At 41.7% G+C, this 24161-nt stretch overlaps 1 protein-coding gene across 6 annotated transcripts in view; it reads right to left on the bottom strand.

The window, feature by feature from the left end:
- Positions 1-24161, bottom strand: part of ACAP2 (ArfGAP with coiled-coil, ankyrin repeat and PH domains 2) — a 160869-nt gene that overhangs the window by 45203 nt on the left and 91505 nt on the right. For 4 of the 6 annotated variants that reach the window (XR_003943647.1, XM_030217153.1, XM_030217155.1 and 1 more), the window contains 2 exons: positions 12245-12357; positions 2793-2813 (listed from right to left, as the gene is read on the bottom strand). Coding sequence is in view for 5 of the 6 variants with exons in the window: in XM_030217153.1 (XP_030073013.1) it covers positions 2793-2813; positions 12245-12357 (134 nt within the window). In the remaining variant the exon portion in view is untranslated. The remainder of the gene's footprint in view (positions 1-2792; positions 2814-12244; positions 12358-24161) is intronic. The other 2 variants (XM_030217156.1, XM_030217158.1) reach the window with 1 other exon arrangement.

Below are 24161 nucleotides of genomic sequence, written 5' to 3'. Positions count from 1 at the left end.
CTGACTATTGTTGTTTGCCAATGTTCATACTGAATATCCAACAGTTATTTTATAAGAGAGACAAGATTCCAAATTCCATTCCTGATGGAACAGAATTTTTGCCTTTAATGTTTGTGTTTTATTATTTATAGCCAGTTTTTTTCCAAGGTGGGTAACAAAACATGCACAATTTTAAAAAAACAACAAAACAAAAATTTGATATATTACTTTTAATATACAATACATCAAATAGAACTAGGATAAAAATAAATATATCATCATCACTGGATAGATGGCCAAGAAGAAATTGTTGGTTCATTATCTTATAATAATATTTAATTCTGAATTTCTACTTTGCCTTTCCAGAATGAACTCAAGGCACATTATAAGAATTCAGATACACTAAGCCCCTTTAGCAAAAAAAAGCAAATAATCTAGGTATCTGCCTATCAAGGCTAAAATTAACAAAAGCCTGCATCAATTATACTATCGTTCTGCCCCTACAAACATTATCAGTAACTCAGAGCTCCATATCAAAATTAATCATAAAAACGAACTGAACAACTTTCTAAATAAAATTCCATTATGTCCAATGTAACCTACAAATATCAATTAATCTGCTCTACTATTGCAAAAGATCTGTCAGTCCTTTAACTAGAAGTCATCATCAAAAGATAGAGGAAATAGAAAACAAAAAACAAAGGGGGTAATATTAATAAAGCAGAGAATCACATGACCAATGTAAAACCTTGAGGGCTCTTGTCCATAAGAGGGTTTCTCCCACTCTGTGCCTGGAAAAAAAGTCTTTTGAATAGGGCCTGAAGAATTTATGTTTAGCCAATATTTCTTCCCCCAGCCTCCACCCCCCATCCCCGATCAGTCATCAATGGAATAAACTCATCACACAGCAATCAACTCTGATCAGCAATTCTGAAGACCATGAGTATTCAATTTTCTACTAGCTCCCAGCGCGTCATGATTAACCTGTTATGATGGAATAATTTAAATGTTTATAATTAGGCTTTGATGACTGACCTCTTTTGTAAGTATATACGTTCTTTAATCTAAACAAAAACAGGGCAGAGGCATGTCAAGGAGGCAAAGTATACATGGAAAGCTCATTTTTTAAACCTATATGAATATTTTCACATGCAAACTTTTGAGGTATTTTTATTTAAAAAAAAAAAAAAAAGGCATCTAACAAAGTTTCCATATACCACCTTATTTTAAGCAGGCAATACAGATGCTCATGTACTGTCATAAAATAGGGTCCCAGTACTTTTCCGTGTAGCCCAAAAATACTCTCGCACAAATTGCCACCTGCTCCAACATAGGTGTAAATATGTTCACGGACTCTATGCATACATCTCAACTCCACCCTACTTCACCTAAACTATGCCCACAGCTGATATGTGGTGGGATCCGGTGGTGGGAGGCGGGACTGGTGGTTGGGAGGTGGGGCTAGTGCTGGGCAGACTTCTACGGTCTGTGCCCTGACAATGGCAGATACAAATCAAGGTAAAGTATACACAAAAAGTAGCACACGTGAGTTTATCTTGTTGGGCAGACTGGATGGACCGTGCAGGTCTTTTTCTGCCGTCATCTACTACGTTACTATGTTACTATATGTTTCCATGAACCTTTTTACATATAAAAAAGCAATATCCACATGCAAAACATACTTTACATGTGGAAAATGCTTTACAGAACTAGTCCCTGTTTACACTTTTTGGTACAGGCATGAAATCTGTGGCTATCACTAAGGGCCCTGATAACTAAGCCGCTCTGTAGATGTGCAAACATTTTAGTGAGCGCGCTAACACTAGAGACACCCAAAGGAATATAACGGGTGGCCCTATCGTTAGCAAACGCTAATTTTTAGCGTGTGCTAAAAAGTTAGCGCGCCTATAGCGCAGCTTAGTAAACGGGGTCCTAAGTTTGGGTATATAGGGGAGAGTTTCTAACTGTATAAATTAATTTTTGTTCCAACATTCCTAAATGGTGCATTGCAATGAGAATTTGCCAAGCCTGCTGAACTTTATTGTGGTTTACCAGAAGGTTCTGTGCCATCTTCATTACTTTTCAATTTGTACTTGAGTACAACTATCAACACTGAGGGGTTTGGAATTTCTTGCAACACAACAACAAGCAAGCAGGAAAACAAACCCCTACATGTAAACAAGGAAAAAGCAAAACAAAAGCAAGGGTGGACCAACTGACCCCCAGACACCAAAATAGATTTTAAAAAAAAATCAGTCTTTATTGGAGTGGCATCAAAAGTATTTACTTCCACTCCAATTGTTTTTCTTCCACTCAAATTGTTTTTCTATAATGGTGTTTAGAATTTCTTGTCATTTATACAAAGACAATGAGAAATTTTATAAAAAGCTCCCACCGCTTACTCCTCCCTCACAAAAGATACATATGGCTGTGATCTGTGGTTACTGCACAGCAGAATGGGAAATAGGCACACTGAATTGAACCCTACTAAATATTAATTTTGAAAATGGAGATTTTATTAAAAAAAAAAAAAAGAAGCTTGTATGCGTTAGTTTGCCAATAAAATACCACAAGGGGTTTTGTCCTTCCAAGGGCATATTTCCGATAGGCACAGAATAGGAGAAACACCTAGATCAATCAAGCCCTAAAGTGTGACACTAAACGTAGTTATGATAAATACGTAGCCTGTTTGTACAGTGCCTGAAGTGCCACACATCCATTGCAAGTAATCAAAATGAAAACAGAGGGTTAATTATGAGCTCTCTTGTGCCAAAGAAAATGGTGGAATAAAGTACAAAGAAGTTGATCGGTACCTGTTGTGATCTGGCTTTTTCCTGTCATGTGAAAAAACGGGGTAGGATTAAACCATACGGGAAAGTAGAAGGAATGATAATGCAAAACATGCAGAATAGTAAAACATGCCCATTTCTCACACAAATGAAACGGGCGCTAGGAAGGTTATCCTCCGAGTTCCAGCTTGGACCCCTCCCTCCCTCCCTCTCCTCCGAGTTCCAGGCCTCCCTCCCTCCCTCTCGTCCAAGTTCCAGGCCCCCCCTCTGTCTCCTCCGAGTTCCAGGCCTCCGCCCTCCCTCCCTCCCTGTCTGAGTTCCAGGACCCCCTCTCCTCCGAGTTCCATGCCCCGCCCTCCTTCCCTCCCTCTCCTCCGAGTTCCATGCCCCCCTCCCTCCCTAGGCTCCCCCCTCCCCTCTGAGTTCCATACCCCCCTCTGAGTTCCATGCCCCCTGCGCCTCCCTCCCTATATCTCTCTCCCCTCCGAGTGGCAGCCCGACCTGCGTTGTCCGCCCTCTTCTCCCAGTCCTCCGCCTGCCCCTCATCTTCCTGCGTGCCAGCCTGAATTTAAGTTCTTACCTCGGGGTCCGGCAGCAGCAGTGAAAGTCGAGCAGGCACTGCGCTTCAGCCTGCTTTCTCTTCTATCTCAGCTCTGCCTCTGGTCCCGCCCTCATTTCCTGTTTCCGGAAGGGCGGGACCAGAGGCAGAGCTGAGAGAGAAGGGAAGGCAGGCTGAAGTGCTGTGCCTGCTCGCCTTTCACTGCTGCTGTAGGACCCCGAGGTAAGAACTTTTAAATTCTGGGCGGCATGCAAGAAGGGGAGGGGCAGGCGGAGGACTGGAAGAAGATGGCAGGCAATGCGTCGGGCTGCCACTCGGAGGGGAGAAAGATAGAGGGAGGGAGGCGGGGGGTCTGGAACTCGAAGAAGAGGGGGGCATGGAACTCGGAGAAGAAGGGAGGGAGGGAGGAGGGGGGAGGGAGGGGGCAATTCTCCCACAATTCTATCCTCACCTCCAACGTTCTGTGGCTGGCTGGTGCTGGTTTCCCTTCCCTCTCACTGATCCGCCCTCTGACGTCATCATGTTCAGACGCAAGGGCGGACCAATGGGAATTGTGTTACGAACCCAGGCAGCCAGACGTAGAACGTTGGAGGTGCAAATTATTATATAGGATAAGCATAGAAATTGCATGATACAATATAGCAAGAAAAAGTATAAAGCTAGTGCAATATAAAACAATGTTCTAAACATGCACTTCTACAAGTTACACTCTGCATATATACCCACTCGTGTGTACGTTCTACGTAATGAACACTGCTGTCTAACATATAGGAGTCCAAAGTAACCAGTCTGTATCAAAGCTTAGCTCATGAGGGTCACAGAGAATGGTTTTAAAGGCAGGGACATTCGAGTGTGCACACAGGTAATGCAGATATAAAAATGCTTTGCATGCAAGATATATTGCTATTTTGTCTTAACCTCATCTTTCTCACTGTAAGGACTCAGAAAGGTTTACATGTGAAAAGACTAAGACTCAGGCATACTAGATATCATATGCAAGCTATATATTCTATAATAGGTATTCAGGAGCCTATTGTATTATGAATGTTTTACATAAAGCATGTTTTATTTCAAATCTGTGAACCCTAAAAGAGAAAAAGAGTAAGTGCATGTAACCTATATATCCTGAAACAATGGGGAGTACATAAAGCTAATTATAGACTGAAGGGTAAACAAACTCCACCACACTTTTCTTTCCAGGGGAAAACTGGCATAGTGAATAATTTAATATCCATTGTCCTGGTGAAACTGTCTTTGTGAATATACTAGTGTATTATAAGGATATACTTAAAGCCACACACCTCAAATGGCTGCACATTTTTCATATACATAATGAAAAATTAATCTAACCCTTAATACCCTGCAGGTACTGGATGAGCTGCAGTCAATTTCTTATTAAGAAAGGATGAAACAAAAGTTCAACAATGTACACATTAAGAAAATGCAGAGGCACATTATTACATTCCCGAATTACTGTGAAGTAAATATGAAATTATGTGAAGCTCTCTTGTCATATCACTAATTCAAAATTAAGATCAAGTAGGCTGAAAACACCCAAGAATCACTGCGCTGGTAATAGGAGGAGGATACATTTCAACGTGGCAGTTTTCACCTGCACTTCTGGGCATGCTGCTCAAAGCTGTGCCTGAGACCTAGCCTCACAAGACTTAATTTGTAATTACTCTGTGATATTTCCCCTCCAAGCTTACTTTAGACCAGTTATTCCAGCAATAATTCTTGCAAATTTTGAAATCATATAGGCCTTAAATATGGCCACTAGGTTTCAACAATATACAATGGACTCCAGGTACTCTATATACTGCTGCCACAGCACCCCCACCACCCTCAGCCGACTCACGGAGCAGAAAACTGACCTGGGAATTAAACTTAAGTCCAATACCTGGCCCATAATAATTTTTTTTTTTTTTTTAATATAAATGTGGCCAATGCCAGTTTTCATTTTTTCCATCTCCTCCACCTGCAGTTTCCACATATTTTACACCACATTCAAGGCTGGTTTAATCATGAATTGATAAAAAGTATGACTGTGTAGGTCTTTATCTGCCATCACCTACTATGTTACCCCTTGTGACTCTTAACTAAATCTTAACTCATAGTAACATAGTAGATGACAACAGAAAAAGACCTGCACGGTCCATCCAGTCTGCCCAACAAGACAAACTCATACGTGCTAGTTTTGGTGTATATCTTATCTTGATTTGTAACTGTCATTTTCAGGGCACAGACCGTATAAGTCTGCCCAGCACTATCCCCGCCTCCTACCACCGGCTCTGGCACAGACCGTATAAGTCTGCCCAGCACTGTCCCCGCCTCCCAACCACCAGCCCCGCCTCCCACCACCGGCTCTGCCACCCAATCTCGGCTAAGCTCCTGAGGATCCATTTCTTCTGAACAGGATTCCTTTATGTTTATCCCACGCATTTTTGAATTCCATTACCGTTTTCCTCTCCACCACTTCCCGCGGAAGGGCATTCCAAGCATCCACCACTCTCTCCATGAAAAAATACTTCCTGACATAGTCTGCCCCCCTTCAATCTCATTTCATGCCCTCTAGTTCTGCCGCCTTCCCATCTCCAGAAAAGTTTCGTTTGCGGATTAATACCTTTCAAATATTTGAACGTCTGTATCATATCATCCCTGTTTCTCCTTTCCTCCAGGGTATACTCGGTCAGGTAGTGCAGAATTACTATTTCAGTGACATGCAGTTCACTGACTGCTCCAATGGCAATTTCATAGTTCAGTTCTATTTTAAACCCCAATGGCAATGTTTAAAAAATTTCAAGTTTTCATGGAATCTCTTCTCTACTACTACAGATCTAAACTATATTTTGTTCTAAAAAAATAAGTCATGGAAAACCACATGTAGGCAATCTATTGTTGTTCTCACCCAAGAACTGAGCTTAAATGCATCAGAAAGTACTGTTATGACAAGAGAGCGAGCCTCATCGGGGACAGAAGCAGATAAGCATTTACCCATGTTCCACATGTAATCACCTTCAAACATACTAGCTGTATGTCTGCAACCTACTGGTTTCCATAAATACAGCATGAGGCCCTAGTACAGCTCCTGGATGAACTATGACACTCTTATGGTCATCGTTATTGCCTTGACTTGTAAGGCATGAACTCATGTGGGCACCTAGTAGGTGTGAAACTATACCAGATAAGGAAATGAACAGTTGTCCAAATTGTACCTTTTCTTGAATCCTGCCAGATCAGTCCAGATGAATGTCAAAGCAGGACTACTAAAGATTTTTCTTTTTCTTGATTAACTTTCAGACATCACAAGCCTAAATTGGCCTTAAAGGGACTCTGGGAAGCTTCACTTATATAGAGGGCAGAGAGCCGATTCTGCAGAGTGTTCCCATCATCACTTCCTTATGTGAGAATGAGGAAGAGAGTAGAGCTTTAACATGCATCCGAGGCTGCCTCCTGAAATATTAACTCTGTAGAGAACTAGAGCTGTGTAGGCTCTGCAAATGCCCGAGGGAAGATACGTAGCCTTCACAAAACAGGGAAAAGAGCCCAGCATGCTTCACTTATGTATTTTTGGCACAAAATGGCAATAAAATGCACCAGCTGTAAGACCCACCAAAAGTGAAAAGTTACTAGATACTATCTAGTACTGGGATCCACTGGTGTGGGAATTCAAACCTCAATGAGTCTATTCCCAAGACAGGAGGGCAATGACTCCAAAAGGACTGTTGCCCACAGGGTCCCCCGACATTGGTCTATGCTCCATCTGGAATCTGGGCCTGCAGTTTACCCATAGTCACTGCACCGGGTCACATGTCTGCAACATCTGCTGTAGACAGAGAAATACTGAAGAGTTGAAGGCAACACCAGCCCCCTATAACAAGAGTTCTTACTTTTTATTTTTCTGGCTCCATCTGCCAGCAAAGGGACATAACATACTCATCTGGATAAGTCTGACACGGATGGGAAGGAAGGCCAACTTTAATCAATAATGAATAACTGAAAGTTGAAGGAAAGCTGGGTTCTGCTGTTTTCTAAGATGACAGGAAAAAGGGCAGTTTAGATGGATCTTCTGAACTTCACTTGTTGTTATACTCCATGTTTCTATCAGACAGGACAGCGTTTGCTTTCTTATGCTCCTATTGGTTCTTATGGCTGCTCACCAATGCCGTGCTCCAGTCTATCCAACTCTAACTGGCCAGTAATAAAATGGTTTCTGCTTTCTTCTCAACCTTGGAAGCCAACTTATAGATCAGCCAAACTTTCCATTCCCAAGTTTATTTATTTATTTAACACTAGTAAAAAAAGGCCCGTTTCTGTTTGAAAGGAAACGGGCGCTAGCAAGGTTTTCCTCTGAGTGTGTATGTTTGAGAGAGTGTATGTGAGAGTAACTGTGAGAGAGAGGCTTCTGTTCCTGCTGCTGTGCATTCCCAGTGTTGTGCTGATTCGCTGCTCCCTGTATCGTGGCTCCGCCCCTCTCCCTTCTACTGGCCGATCTGGTGTGGGTTGTGTGACGTCACTATTATCTACTTCATGAGGGACACCACCTCCAGCTGAAACAATGGTTCCAGGCAGCCTCAGAATGTTGGAGGTGAGAATTATTATATAGGATATTTATACCCCACATTTTCCCCACACAGTTGCAGGCTCAATGTGGCTTACACAAATACAATATAAAGTAGGAGCATAAAGTAACAGTATTATGAAGCAACAGTGAAATAAGGAGGGGTGGTGATAAAAGGGTAATACAGCCACATATAGTAGGACATTAATTTGGGTCCAAAGAATAGGCTTTCATAAATAAGATGGTTTTCAATGACTTCCTGAAGATAAGATGGTTGTGAATAGATTTCAAAGTTTTGGGCAGGGCGTTCCATAGCTGTGTACTGATGTAAGAAAAGCTGGAAGCATAAGTAGATTTGTATCTAAGTCCGTTGCAGTCTGGATAGCGCAGGTTTAAGTAAGTCCGGGATTGACCGGTGCTGTTTCTGGGTGGTAAATTTATTAGGCTCAAAATGTATCCAGGAACTTCACCGTAAATAATCTCGTGGACCAGAGTGCAAACTTTAAAGGTAATACGTTCTTTGATGGGAAGCCAATGCAGTTTTGCACGGAGGGGTTTGGCACTTTCGAATTTTGATTTTCCAAAGATCAATCTGGCTGCTGTGTTCTGAGCGTTCTGAAGTTTCTTAGTTAATTAAGAAAGTGACAAATTATTACCACAAAGCAGACAAAGTTGAAATGTGCTGCATAAATACATCTCATATATGCCAATAGGTGCCCTCTTTAAGAGATAAAAGTCATGTAGACTCTATACTGTGTCCAAAACACAGAAGAAACCAGTCTTCGCAAAAAAACAACAGCTATCAAAAACAGCGAAGATGATGCAAAAAAGACAAAAAATAGAAAAAAAGAAAAAATGAAGAAAAAGTAAAAAATAAAAAGAAACAAAAAACAAAAAAAACAAGCAGATAAAAAGTAAAATCAAAAACAAACGACAAAAATAATGATAAAGCTATGAATTTATTAAGGTGATATGACTCGACACAGCTGTGTTTCGGCCCAACTGGCCTGCGTCAGGAGTCTGTTACACCATGTATCTGTTCTCTGGTTGTATCAATATTTCTGTGAAGAGTGTTCTGTCAAACGCTACCTTATTCTAATCGCTCTACCTTAAAAAAGGCTGTGTGTGCAATCTGGCAGACTGCGCACACAGCCTTTTTTTAAGGTAGAGCGATTAGAATAAGGTAGCGTTTGACAGAACACTTCACAGAAATATTGATACAACCAGAGAACAGATACATGGTGTAACAGACTCCTGACGCAGGCCAGTTGGGCCGAAACACAGCTGTGTCGAGTCATATCCCCTTAATACATTCATAGCTTTATCATTATTTTTGTGTCGTCTGTTTTGATTTTACTTTTTATCTGCTTGTTTTTTTGTTTTTTGTTTCTTTTTATTTTTTACTTTTTCTTCATTTTTTTCTTTTTTGCGTCATCTTCGCTGTTTTTGATAGCTATACTGTACATAAGTACATAAGTAATGCCATACTGGGAAAAGACCAAGGGTCCATCGAGCCCAGCATCCTGTCCACGACAGCGGCCAATCCAGGCCAAGGGCACCTGGCAAGCTTCCCAAAAGTACAAACATTCTATACATGTTATTCCTGGAATTTTGGAGTTTTCCAAGTCCGTTTAGTAGCGGTTTATGGACTTGTCCTTTAGGAAACCGTCCAACCCCTTTTTAAACTCTGCTAAGCTAACCGCCTTCACCACTTTCTCCGGCAACGAATTCCAGAGGTTAATTACACGTTGGGTGAAGAAAAATTTTCTCCGATTTGTTTTAAATTTACTACACTGTAGTTTGAACAAGTAACCAACCAAGAGACTGTGTATACTTATAAATTCATGAACTAATAGAGCATTATGGGCCAATTTTCAAATACTCCTTGTAGCTGTAAAATGCATGAATGCTTTTAATAGATTTATTCTTTATTATAAACAAGTGTTCAACTACTTTGCATCTGCTGAACTTAGATTTTGAACTACTCATCTTTCCAAACTTACGCTCAACCAGTGTCACAATTAAGGTACAGTACGTACTGCCCAGTCCCAGGCTGACAGCCTACATTACCCTTCTGGGGCAATTACATTACACTAGAGTCTTATAGCCCACAAAAACGTTCAATGCGGGTAACAATAATATATTTCAGAGAATTATAATACAAAAACTACGACAGACAAAACAGTTGATCATAAATCCAAACCCAGATGATTTTTTTTTTTTTAAATACAAAAAACCTCGTAGTCCAGGCTTTGGACCTCAGTTTGCTCGTCTATGCATTGTTTCTCTGGGTTGGGTGGGTGGAGGGAGGGAAGCTTTATTTTTCCTGCTGCCATGGTAGTTGTATGTGCTGTGAGTTTTTCCATATATCTTTGCATTCTGTATTTTGTTGATGAAGGAGGAGGAGTGGCCTAGTGGTTAGGGTGATGGACTTTGGTCTTGGGGAACTGAGGAACTGAGTTTGATTCCCACTTCAGGCACAGGCAGCTCCTTGTGACTCTGGGCAAGTCACTTAACCCTCCTTTGCCCCATGTAAGCCGCATTGAGCCTGCCATGAGTGGGAAAGCGCAGGGTACAAATGGAACAAAAATAAAATAGATACTATTGGAGATTCTACATGGAATGTTGCTACTATTGGAGATTCTACATGGAATGTTGCTATTCCACTAGCAACATTCCATGTAGAAGGCTGCGCAGGCTTCTGTTTCTGTGAGTCTGACGTCCTGCACGTACGTGCAGGACGTCAGACTCACAGAAGCAGAAGCCTGCGCGGCCACATTGGTGATCTGCAAGGGCCGACTTCTACATGGAATGTTGCTAGTGGAATAGCAACATTCCATGTAGAATCTCAAATAGTAGCAACAGTGGAGGAGTGGCCTAGTGGTTAGGGTCATGGACTTTGGTCTTGGGGAACTGAGGAACTGAGTTCGATTCCCACTTCAGGCACAGGCAGCTCCTTGTGACTCTGGGCAAGTCACTTAACTCTCCACTGCCCCATGTAAGCCGCATTGAGCCTGCCATGAGTGGGAAAGCACGGGGTACAAATGTAACAAAAATAAAATAGATACTATTAGAGATTCTACATGGAATGTTGCTACTGTTGGAGATTCTACATGGAATGTTGCTATTCCACTAGCAACATTCCACGTAGAAGGCTGCGCAGGCTTCTGTTTCTGTGAGTCTGTCAGATTCACAGAAGCAGAAGCCTGCGCGGCCACATTGGTGATCTGCAAGGGCCGACGTCTAGTGGAATAGCAACATTCCATGTAGAATCTCAAATAGTAGCAACAGTGGAGGAGTGGCCTAGTGGTTAGGGTGGTGGACTTTGGTCCTGGGGAACTGAGTTCGATTCCCGGCACAGGCAGCTCCTTGTGACTCTGGGCAAGTCACTTAACCCTCCATTGCCCGCCGCATTGAGCCTGCCATGAGTGGGAAAGCGCGGAGTACAAATCTAACAAAAAAAAAAAAAAAAAAATTTTGGCATACCAATAAAAAGATTCTTTAATAATAAAAACATCTTAAGCAGCCTTCTAAACTGTTGATAACCTTCTATCCGTCTAAGAGAAAAAGGAAGAAAAGGAAGGGAATTCCAGCACAATGCTGCTTGATATGCTAAAGAAGCTTGAAATATTCTCTTAGCTTTAACTCCTCGAACTGAGGGAAAACTTAAAAGGTATTGGTTTAAAAAGAAAAATCTGCCATCATATAGGCAGGAATTTGTCCATGGAATCTTGCCTCGAAAAGCAACCAACGAAAGCGAGACATAAGGGGAGTAGTATGTTCATATTTATCTACAGCAAATATTACTCGCACTGCAGTATTCTGTGCCTGTTGCAATCTGAGGTCCACATAACTTGCCTACGCTCACAAGGAGCATTAGAGAGCAGTGAGATTTGAAACCTGGCTTCCCTGGCACTCTAATCACTAAGCTACCCCTTAAGCTGCCTGCTTTGTGCAAAGGGACAAGAAAAGTAAAATAGTCTATGTGCATTTAAGCACTGTTTTTCTCTATCCTGCCACCCCCCCCCCCCCCCCCCCTCAACTCAAACATGAGCCCAAAATTTCCTCTTCGCAAACCAGCTACAAGTGCACACACTGAATGGCTGTGCATACTTTAGCCTGCTTGCATAGGCCAATTTTCAGACAGGGCAATTAAAGCAGATTAAGAAAACTGTCCTCTAACACTCGCTATTCCAAGACATTCTTCTACAATACTTAAATTTACAAACACTGTATAATGTTTACACTTTCTTGGTAAACAGTACAACATTTGTTACAAGTTGAAGATAATGAAGCAGAAATTAAACAATATATACTGTACTTTGATCTCTGTAGAGTTAATATGACAATCGTTACCTGTTCCAAGTCTTAAAGGCATTGCTGGCTCGCTTAAAGAGATATCCTTCCATAACAACGCCATTAGCCGCACCAACATTGTATTCAAGATTTGCATCATCGCTGGAGAAGTCCTTTCATACAAAGAGATAATCAATCAAAAAAAAAATTTAAGTTGACAATCACCGAAGATTTAAAACTACAAGTGGAATAAAATAATGAATAAAATAAAAAACACGGCAGAACTGTTGAAACGTTACTTGTTCTATACATAATGAGTTATTATTGCTGAAGCAAAAAAAGTCTCCATCATTAACCTTTCTGATTTATTTTATTTATTTAATACATTTATACCCCACATTTTCCCACTAGTTGTAGGCTCAATGTGGCTTACACAAACCGTAGGGTAGGCTACAGTTCAGAAAATATAATTAAACATTGTAGTAGTAGGTTATTAGCATATTGGTAACATTTAAAACAACAACAGATAACAAAAGATAGTGAAGGATTATGCAATGTAATAAAGTCCATGGAGGAGTGGCCTAGTGGTTAGGGTGGTGAACTGAGGAACTGAGTTCGATTCCCGGCACAGGCAGCTCCTTCTGGGCAAGTCACTTAACCCTCCATTGCCTGCCGCATTGAGCCTGCCATGAGTGGGAAAGCGCGGGGTACAAATGTAACTAAAATAAATTAAAAATTTATGTTGAAAACAGGTGGAAGTATATTAGGTTGAGTCTGTAGGGTATGCCTTCTTGAACATGGTGGTCTTCAATAGTTTTCGGAATGTAGATAGTTCTGTGTTGATTTTAGGGTTCTAGGCATGCATTCCACAGTTGTGTGCCTATGAAGGAGAAATTGGATGCATACGTAGATTTGTACTTATGGCCACTGCAATCTGGATAATGTAAATTTAGGAAGGATCGGGAGGAATTGGAACTGTTTCTGGGTGGTAAATCCACCAGATCTAACATATATTCGGGAACTTCTCCATAAATGATCCTATGAATCAAGGTACAGATCTTAAAGGCGATACGATGTTTAATGGGAACTGCTACAAGCGGGCAAGCTTTGTTAGGGATGTGGAGAGGGACGAAACAGATGCAGCTGTTGCAAACGAGTCAGAAGAACATGCTATTGACATCCCAGCCGGGGTTACTGAAGAGGAGTTTCATCACTATGTAGCTGTTGATTACGATCTACAAACAGCTGACGACAGCACTGATGTCGAGATATGCGCCTACACGCAGGCAACGGCTGATGATGAAACAGATGATGAAATGAGCAGCAAGGCGCATGCTGACGAAATTCAACAACCTCCTGTCACTTTTGCAAGAGCGCTGGAGAGTCTCAACACCGTGCGGGCCTAACTGGAGGCCACTGGATGTCAGTGCTATGACAGTTTTTACCGTCTGGCAGACGTAGTCTATGGAACTCACAGACACAAGAGTGCACAGAGGACTATGACTGATTACTTCAAGTAAGCCTAAAATCAGTTAACGGAGACTGTATAACGTCAGTTAACGGTGAATGTATACTGTACATATAACAGTACTGTCAAGCTTCTTTGGGTCACAAGGGTTAAGTGCACGCTCCAGTTAACTGCATGTATTTCTTTGGTCCCAAACCCTTGCACTTAAGCAGATTGCACTGTATTTCCAAGTAACTTTGAGTGTTCCCTAATCTTTGTATTTTTGGAACAAGTTAAAAAAAAATTTTTTCAATTTATTTCTACTTGTTCCACACCACTCAGGATTTTGTATATCTTAATCTATGTCCCCTCGTTGTCTCTTTTCCAAGCAGTAGAGCCCTAACCTTTTTAGCCTTTCCTCATATGAGATTGGGTGGCGGAGCAGGTGGGGGGAAGAGGGGTTGGTGGTTGGGCGGCGAGGATGGTGGAGGGCAGACTTGTACGGTCTGTGCCGGGGCCGGTGGTGGGAGGCGGGACTGGTGGTTGGGAGGCGGGGATAGTGCTGGGCAGACTTGTACGGTCTGTGCCCTGAACAAGGCAGGTACAAATCAAGGTAAGGTTTACACATATGTTTGTCTTGTTGGGCAGACTGGATGGACCGTGCAGGTCTTTTTCTGCCGTCATCTACTATGTTACTATGAGGCATATTTTCAAAGCTAGAAACCTATGGAACTTTGGAAGGCTAAGTGCTTTGAAAATATGCCTCTATGAGTTCCATCTCGTTTATAATTTTGGTCCCTCTTCTTTGAACCTTTTCTAATTCCGCTATATCTTTTTTGAGATACGGCGACCAGAAATAAATGTAATATCAAGGTGCAGGTGCAACATGGAGCAATATAATTATTTTTGTAGAAATGGCTGGGGAAGGGGGTTGGATGATTAATGTTTCCAGGTAAAAATAAATTGATTACAGATGTCAGATGGTGGACTAGTTTTGACTTTAAAGAGAAATATGGATTTTTGGAGGGATGCCATGTTGTGTTTACCTCCCTGCTAGGCCTTTAATTAAACGCTGTATTGCTGTTTTTATTTTATTGTTTCTTTTTATATGCTGTTCTAATTGAAAAGAGAATTATACACATTTTATAATAAATGCACAGCAGGTCAAAAAAGCCACTGCTAATTTGAAATTTATAATTAGTTGACTTCCACAAGTATTTGTTAACTTGATCAGAACAAGTTCTTTAAGAATCTCAGTAAATAGTACTCGGCTACAGAAAGCCACAACAGCACAATATAAAATTACTGTCCTCAAAAAGCTCTTCGGGTATTTGGGCAAGCAAAATACTTAACTCTGAAATTACTACTACTACTGCACATTTCTAGAGCGCTACTAGGGTTACGCAGCGCTGTACAATTTAACAAAGAGAGACAGACAGTCCCTGCTCAAAGAGCTTACAATCTAATAGACAAGTGAACGGTCGGTCCGATAGGGGCAGTCAAATTGGGGCAGTCTGGATTCACTGAACGGTAAGGGTTAGGTGCCAAACGCAGCATTGAAGAGGTGGGCTTTAAGCAAAGACTTGAAGACGGGCAGGGAGGGGGCTTGGCTTAAGGGCTCAGGAAGGTTGTTCCAAGCATAGGGTGAGGCGAGGCAGAATGAGCAGAGCCTGGAGTTGGCGGTGGTGGAGAAGGGTACTGAGAGGAGGGATTTATCCTGTGAACAGAGGTTTACGGGCGGGAACGTAAGGGGAGATGAGGGTAGAAAGGTAGTGAGGGGCAGCAGACTGAGTGCATTTGTAGGTAAGAAGGAGAAGCTTGAATTGAATGCGGTATCTGATCGGAAGCCAGTGAAGTGACCTGAGGAGAGGGATGATATGAGTATATCGGTTCTGGCGGAATATGAGACGTGCAGCAGAGTTCTGAACAGATTGAAGTTACAAACAGTTATAATATAACACATATTTTTACAAGTCCTTTTGTATACTATTTATTTTTGTCCAAACAAAAGTGACAGAAGCCACTGCAGAATCCAAACTGAAGTTGCAAAGGATGTTTGCAATTTTCAATAAAGATCACATGGTTCTAGGACAGTGGTTCTCAACCTTTTTTTCAGTCAGGACTCACTTGATGGACAATGCTCGCATCCATGATACTGCATACAAGACCCTCACGAAATTTTGGTCTGATACAATATGTCAGTTCTTATATATTAAATGTAAACATGCTCCACATCCACTAAAGCCCTACCTTCCCCCCCCCTCTCCCAAACAACAGGTACAGATCATAAGCAGCACATTTCCACAATGGAGGTTACCATACAAATTTTTTTTTTTAATCTGATTCTTGTTATCTCACTAATACATAAATACAACTCTCCACTACCAGGCACATTGTGAAATAACAAAACCTGAAAAAATCCTAACATTCATGTAGCAAATCTACCATAGAACAGTAGCACTGATCCCTATGAATTAAACAACAAAAAAACCTACAAGAACAGGCAGCACTAAAAATATTTACACTTAGCCCTAGAATACCAATACACCTACTACTAATAAAACAGAACATGTGAGACTGCTACAGAGTTCTACCCAGTAAGGTTTCTGCACTGTGGACTCTACAGAAACCATACAGAAACATATCCTGGAGTTCTGCATTTCTACTACATCCAAGAGAGCCAACTGACTCAATCTTAGTGCAAAGAATTGTTATTCTTAACTTTCATCTCTCCCACATAGGTAGCAAAGAGATGGCAAATGTCCTCATAGATTTCTTGTTACTTACAAACCAGCAACAGACACTGGAAATTGTCCTCATTATTGTCCTCTCTACACTAATTTTACTTTATTGTCATTATTACTATTTTGTAAATTATCTCCTTCTTTTTGCTCACTTTACCTTACCTGCTAAATGCATTACCTTGCAAGACATGTACAGTGCTCCTCAGCTTTAAATGTTTCACTTAATATATGCAAGTAAAAAATACATATATATTTTGTATAAAACTAACACATTTCTAAAACAAAAATGTGCAGACTTACCAGATACCAAACATAATGAAACCTGCTAAAGATTTTCATCTTGTCTTCACAGTTGATAAATTTCTTTCACACAATAGATCAATGCTCTACCTGCTACACAAATTCACTTATTTCTACCCACTCAAGAACATCATACAATTTAATGAAGTCTCACAAAGCTCCTTTTGAAACTGCAAGTCTTGTAACACAAGCTGCTCTCCTTTGTGTTTAAGTTGCCTTTGCAGTCATATCTAATGGGATACCAATACTGTCCTGACAACGTGCTGCTCTTGTTTCAAAGTGAAAACCGGATTCTTCACAGAGGTCGCACAGTATTCATTCAGATGACCTAACTGATTTGTAACAACGAAACAATGGAGATGATCAAAGAACCAGTGTAGCCAATGATGTCTTCCAAATGGGACTTTTACTGACAATGGCTCACAAAACATACATTGGAAGGCACGTGACTGCTAAAGGAACTCGACACAAGCCATGCATCGGCTATACATTCTCCACTGTAAAATAAAGGGATTTTAATTCTGTTGTTCCCTACTCTCCCCCCCCCCCCCCCCCCAAGACCGGTATTTCTTTCTCTACCCTGCCCCCCATGTGGTAACCAACACTTCCCATCTCTGCCACCACCCTCTCGATGATGGGCATTTCTTTCTCAGCTCAACCCTGCAACAACCAACATTTCCTGGCTCCCCTCTCTTCACCCCCCCAATAACCAGTTTTTCACTCTTATTTGCTTCTTCAGCAGATGCTGACAAAGCTATACACTGGACTGGTGCAAGGCCTTGAGCACATGTTCAAGGCCTGCCAGCTCCTGCCCTCTCCGAGACTGCCAAGTACCAGGCTGGTTACGTCTGCTGTCTTGAAATTGAGAACCTCCTGAAGACGGATGACCAGAGACTTTCGGCTTATCCTCCAGCAACCACTGTGGCTTAGTTTTTCCCCCGTTCTTACACCAAGTTACTGAGATCTTCTTCAAATAGTCACTTGACCCTAAAGGGCAATTTAATTAAATGTGACATTGACGCTGCATTCACTGATCAATGCTGCAACCAGAGTTGCTAATGCGATGGCAGCCAAAGACATATTGCAGGTCAAACCCATAGCACGTCATAAATAGCAACTGGCAAGTAGGGCAACCTCGCTTCCACCTGGGTATTATGGCGCCCGTCGTATGTTGCAGACTGATGACACTTCAAGCATGCTCTAGCCACGATCAAGCTGCACATTGTGATGACGGCCCCAAGAGGCCACTTCAAAGGCTTGTTTCAGCGAGTCTTCTAGCTTCCTATCCTTTAGGATCGGCAAGGTGGTCTTCTCAGTCACCACCATAACAGGGGAGTCCACCCTGGGAAGCTGAAATTTCTCTTCCTCCTCTAGAACCAACAGGTAGAGATGAGCTATGGCTCCTCCCACTTTCAGCTTGCGTCCAGAAAGACCCATTCTGCTGCATTCAGGTCCTGAATGTCAGGATGCATCGGGAAGGCCTTAGAAGGACCTCTAAGCCCCCTCATGATCGATGAAGATGGAACCCCTGCCGCCGAAGCAAAAGGCTACTCAATAGAAAGCACAGCCTCAGAAATAAAAGAGTGAGCTCCTCTTTATGAAATAACCTTAGTTCTTTCGGTTCATCCCCCTCCTCAGGAGGGAGTTTTTCTTCCTCTAATGGCTCCTTCAAAGATAGATCCTCTGAATAGACCGAAGCCCCATCAGATAAGGAGGGAGACATATAAAGCCTCATCTGTCCACTCCTGGAGGTCTAAATGAGATCTCTTAGGAGCTAGAGGGGCAGCAGGGCAAGAAACTGAAGCACCTTGCAGCAGCTCCAACTGTTCCTGCTTCAGTCAATAGGCCTGGTGTAAGAGTAATATAAACTCTGGAGAAAATAAAGATCCCGATGCAGCTGAACGCTGTTGGGCCCTGCAGTTGTAAAATGGCGGCTGTGCTCTGCGCGTGATCAGACAGAGGCTGTTCCTCATTGTCTGTTGGCCCTGACAAAATGGCATCCATTCCTGCGCTCTCCTGCATCAAACTGTGCACTGGCCTGCTGGAGAACCTGAAGACCCCAACATATTCGGATGTTGCGCCAAATACAAGGATGTGCTTCTATCAACCGTTTCCTCTGTACCCCCTGAGATTCCCGGCTTACAAACACTGCAACACCTCAATGCTGGCTGGCGGGTCCGACAGCAGGAACATCACTTAACTGCCTCCACGGGAGTCACCATTCATCACAAACACCATAGCATGGGGTCCCAAGAGGCGAGTAAGGATTCCTCCAAGAACTTGCAGCCCTCCAAGTGGTTCTAAGTCAAACTTTGGTCGATCTTACTGGCTGCTCCCCCCAACCCAGAAACCCACAATCTCCACAAGTCTTAACCCGGATGAGAAAGAATCAGGACTGATACTCTGTCCCATGCTCTCCAGTAAACCTCTTTCCTTCTCCTCTCAATTTTTTTTTTTTTTTTTAGGTTGTGCTGGAAAAGGACAGCTCCACAGGAAATAGGGGAAAGGCGAAGGGAGGGAAGAAGCAAATTCACAAGGGCATCAGAGAATGGGATCTGAAGACCTCCAGATATGACTTTGCAGACTCAAGCCACCTGCAAAGCTCAACTGGGGACCAGTTGGCAACTGAACCAGGAGCAAATCACTCAGAACCAGAGGCTGAAAACTGTATCCATCCACCTGCTGGAGATAGAAAGTACTGAGATGCTGGACTGGATGCCAAGAGAGCTACATCTCAGCTCAGTTTTCCGTTCTCTATCTCCACCTGCTGGTTGATGGATACAACTATCCCACATGTTCTGGAATAGTGAGAAGTTATGGAAATGAAAATTTCTCTCATGCATATTCATTAGGGATATCTGAAAACCCACCTGGCTGGTGGTCCCTCAGGACAGGTGTGAGAACCACTGTCTTAGATGACTGTGCAAAGGACATTTTATAAAAACATAAGATAAACCACTTGCTTTGGTTTTCATAGTATCAGCCCCCGTTTACAGTATGGTATCTAACTTGAAGGGGATAAAAAAAAAATAAAAGAGTTCTGTCTTTGACAGAAGATACTTTAAGTTATCTGACATTTCTAATTTATCCAACATTTCTTTAATAATTCAGTAAGAGACAGGTGGAACAGTGCACTGTATCCAAATACAAAGGCAACCAGATCTCTAACATGTCATTATAGCAGTGGTTCTCAACCCAGTCCTTGGGGCACATCCAGCCAGACAGGTTTTCAGGATATCTACAATGCAGAAGAATGAGATAGATTTGCATACCAAGGAGGCAGTGCATGCAAACCTCTCTCACACATTTGTTGTGAATATCCTGAAAACCTGACTAGCTAGGTGCAATCCAACAGACTGGGTTGAGAAGCACTGCTGACACTAGTGACCATGATGCTAACCAGGTATCAAAGACATCTGATTGTTTTTCTATCTAAAAACCAATGATAGCAATCCAAAATACATACAAATTTCTGTTATTCCACCAAAAAGCAAGTTCCTCTCACCACCAAGGTCTCTAGTCTGTAAAATTTCTAAAATGGGTGAATGGCCAAATATTCAGAAATATAAGGCTCTACATCTGCACAGATGTAATTCCTTTTATACAATTTTTGAACAGCTATGAATTTTGCAGAACAAAGGGCTTAGCATATTTGATGGGTATGTATATTGTATATGAACGTAGAATATACTCACAGGGTTAACACTTTCAGACGCAGCTAGAAAAACACCATCATGGTGATATTCAAAGTCAAAATAAAAAAATGTAGAAGAATAAATACAATTTCATATAAAAATATGGAAACCCCAGGGGGGGGGGGTCACTTGATGCAGTGGGAGACAGAAGGCGTGTTCCTGCTTCGCTCTGAGTCCCCCATTCCATCCCACCACATTGCTGTAAATTCCAGCTGTTTGTCCAAGAATTTTGCTTCTCTCAATAGTGCAGTACTCTATGGACAAGTTTGTATAGAAAGCCGGAGACGTGGTGACCTCTAAAGCAAAAACAGACAAGAATAAGTGCAGCCTAGTGAGGACAAAATGGTGGTTGGTGCAGCGCTGGCGACTTTTCTGTTTGCAGACGCCCATATCGAACAACCGACAGCAGCAGTAGTGCGGGCACTTGAGCCGCGCCTAGAAAACCTACTGGGACAGATATCAACACTGAAAATCCTGCTTTCAGAGACCACAAGCCGAACTAACAAACTGGAACAGTGAGTGTCTGCTGTTGAAGATACAGCAACCATGGTGCCAGGTCTTCTAGCTTATCAGATTGTGTCAAATTTTGGAAGAATGGTTGTTTTCTGAATTAGGAGGAAAAAAAACACAGAAGAGACGACCTCCACAGAAATACCAAGAAGAACAAAACAACAAATTCTTTATTGTTATAATGAATATGTTGTTCATTACCGCCTCCACTGTCTTGTTGTTCTTGTCTTCTGAATGACCCTTAAAAGCAGGGATGAAACCAGCATGCACAGAGCACACCCATCGTTGTCCGATAATTGCATAGTATTTCCACTTTATGGATTTAGCAATTGCCACTTGTGGTCTAGTTGCAGCATCCCACTTACGTCCTAAAGTGGCAATTGCTAAATCCATAAAGTGGAAATTCTATGCAATTATCGGACAAAGATTCCTTAAGATCGCAGCACTCTTTTGGAGCACAAGGAGAGATTCATGTTGCTTTATCCTGCCATGCTTAAAATATTTGTTAATGGAGTCTGGAAAAGTTTTGACTCATCAGAATTTTCTGAATGCTAGGAATAAGCAGATCTCCGACAACACCTGACATGGCATGGGTATGTGGAGATTCTTCCTTCATACAGAAGGCCCTATGACGTGGATAGGCATTTAAGTATTACATGATGCCATGTTCACTATCTCTGATGTTGAATTGCAAGAGCCGAGTTTACTAATAATATACGTTAATTGTTTTGAGGAGCCAGGGCTTAATTTGTACAAAAAAAGGAAGTGGAACTGGGGTCAGAGCCAAGGCCGAAAGTGAACTTACTCCTATACACACAATACTCTGTGGTTAAAAAGGAAGCCGGTATGTATATATACTTGGAAAAGTCACATATTTAATAAATTATTTTAAAGAATATCACCAACAGTAATACAAAATTGCAACATTATGAACAAATCCAAGACTAATCACTGTTTTATCAAATGTGTAAATATTGAAAAAAACACTTTTGTCTCAAAAATAACTAAAAAAGTAAGGAAAAAGATTAGCCTTCATGAATTACAAAGTATCACAGAAAGAGCCACACCAATATCAGGAAAAGCTAAGAGAAGCTGGTAAAGTAGCCAGGAAGGCAACGATGTAAACGGAAGAAAAAAATAGCCAATATGATAAAATATGGGGACAAGACTTTTTTTTAGATCATATTAATGAAAGAAGGAATTGTACAAGTAGCAGACCGAACCTCAAGGGTGAAAAGGGAGGAACTGTAAACACTTGGCAGAATTAATATTTTGGTATCAGCGGTATATCAGACACTGGTAAATTAAATAAATGCAGAAGATGAAAATGATAAAGCAGTATTGCCTAACAAATATTTCTGTGTTCACAGATGAAGGGCCAAGAGTAGGACCACAGAAAATAAATACGAATAGGAATGGAAGGAAGCTAGACCTTAAACAATTTTCAGACACCAGTGCTTTAATTAGGTGACCAGACATTTGTATTAAGGGAAGGCTTTAGACGTTGTGTACTTAGAGGTACAAAGCTTTTGCACAGTTCTGCATTGGTGACCTATAAAACTGAGTGACATTATGTATGCCTTAGAAACTGGTTGAGCGGAAGAGGACAAAGGGTGGTCATAAACAGAGTTCATGCTAAGCAAAAGGCTGTTACCAGTGGTATGCCGCATGGATCAATTTTTTGGTCCAGTTCTTTTTAACGTTTTTGTTAGCAATATTGCAGAAGGGCTGACTGGTAAGATTTGCTTCTTTGTGGATATCACCAAAATTTGCAATAGGGTGGACACCACGGATAATATAGTAACACAGTAGATGACGGCAGATAAAGACCTGTACGGTCCACCCAGTCTGCCCAACAAGATAAACTCATTGTATGTGTTACTTTATATGTTCACCTGACCTTTATTTGTCCTTGTCGTTTTCAGCGCACAGACTGCAGAAGTCTGCCCAGCACTGGCTTTGCTTCCCTATTACCAGTGTTGCCGCCCAATCCCTGTTAAGCTTCTGTGGATCCATTCCGTGTAAACTGGATTCCTTTGTGTTTATCCCACACATTTTTTAACTCTGGATGATGTGGATAACATGAGGCACGATCTAGTGAAGCTTGATGATCGATCTACAACTTGGCAGCTAATATTTCATTCTACAAAAAATACAGTGTCATGTGTTTGAGCTGGAAAAACCTAAGTGAGTGGTACACTATAGGGGGGTGAAGTACTTCTGTGCATGAAAGAGCAGGATTTGAGGGGTGAATGTATCTCATGATCTTAAGTTGGTCCAAACAGGAAAAAATGGTGATAGCAAAAACAAGATTGATGCACAGTAAGCAGAATGGCCACAGGAAAAATGAGGTGATAGTGCATCTGTATGTGTCTCTGGTGAGAGCTTAATTAGGGTACTGTGTACAATTCTGAAGACTGAACTTTAAAACAAAAAAAAACACTACAGCGTCAATCCAGAAGACGGCTATTAAAATGGTCAGTGGTCATCATAAAGCATATGGGGAAAGAATTAAAGATCTAAATATGTATACTTTGGAAGAAAGATGAGAAGGAAGATGTGATAAAGACATTTAAAATACTTCCACGGTTCAACATGCAGAGAAGGCAAGCATCTTTCTTTGATGCCGATACTGTCCTCGTCTCCACCTCCACTCATCCACCAACCTTTCTATAAAAGGTGAAAGGGGACAGACTCGGGAGTAATCTAAGGAAATGTGGTGGATGAGTGGAGGTGATGATAAGGACAGTATCTGAATTTAAAAAAAAAGCACTGGTCAAGCAAAGAGGATCACCGAGGAAGAGGAAAGGATTGTAGAGTTTAATACAGTGGGGGAAATAAGTATTTGATCCCTTGCTGATTTTGTAAGTTTGCCCACTGACAAAGACATGAGCAGCCCATAATTGAAGGGTAGGTTATTGGTAACAGTGAGAGATAGCACATCACAAATTAAATCCGGAAAATCACATTGTGGAAAGTATATGAATTTATTTGCATTCTGCAGAGGGAAATAAGTATTTAATCCCTCTGGCAAACAAGACCTAATACTTGGTGGCAAAACCCTTGTTGGCAAGCACAGCAGTCAGACGTCTTCTGTAGTTGATGATGAGGTTTGCACACATGTCAGGAGGAATTTTGGTCCACTCCTCTTTGCAGATCATCTCTAAATCATTAAGAGTTCTGGGCTGTCGCTTGGCAACTCGCATCTTCAGCTCCCTCCATAAGTTTTCAATGGGATTAAGGTCTGGTGACTGGCTAGGCCACTCCATGACCCTAATGTG

This window comes from Microcaecilia unicolor, chromosome 10 (genome assembly GCF_901765095.1).
Source record: "Microcaecilia unicolor chromosome 10, aMicUni1.1, whole genome shotgun sequence".
Lineage (NCBI taxonomy): Eukaryota > Metazoa > Chordata > Amphibia > Gymnophiona > Siphonopidae > Microcaecilia > Microcaecilia unicolor.
This window is presented reverse-complemented; position numbering and strand designations above follow the sequence as displayed.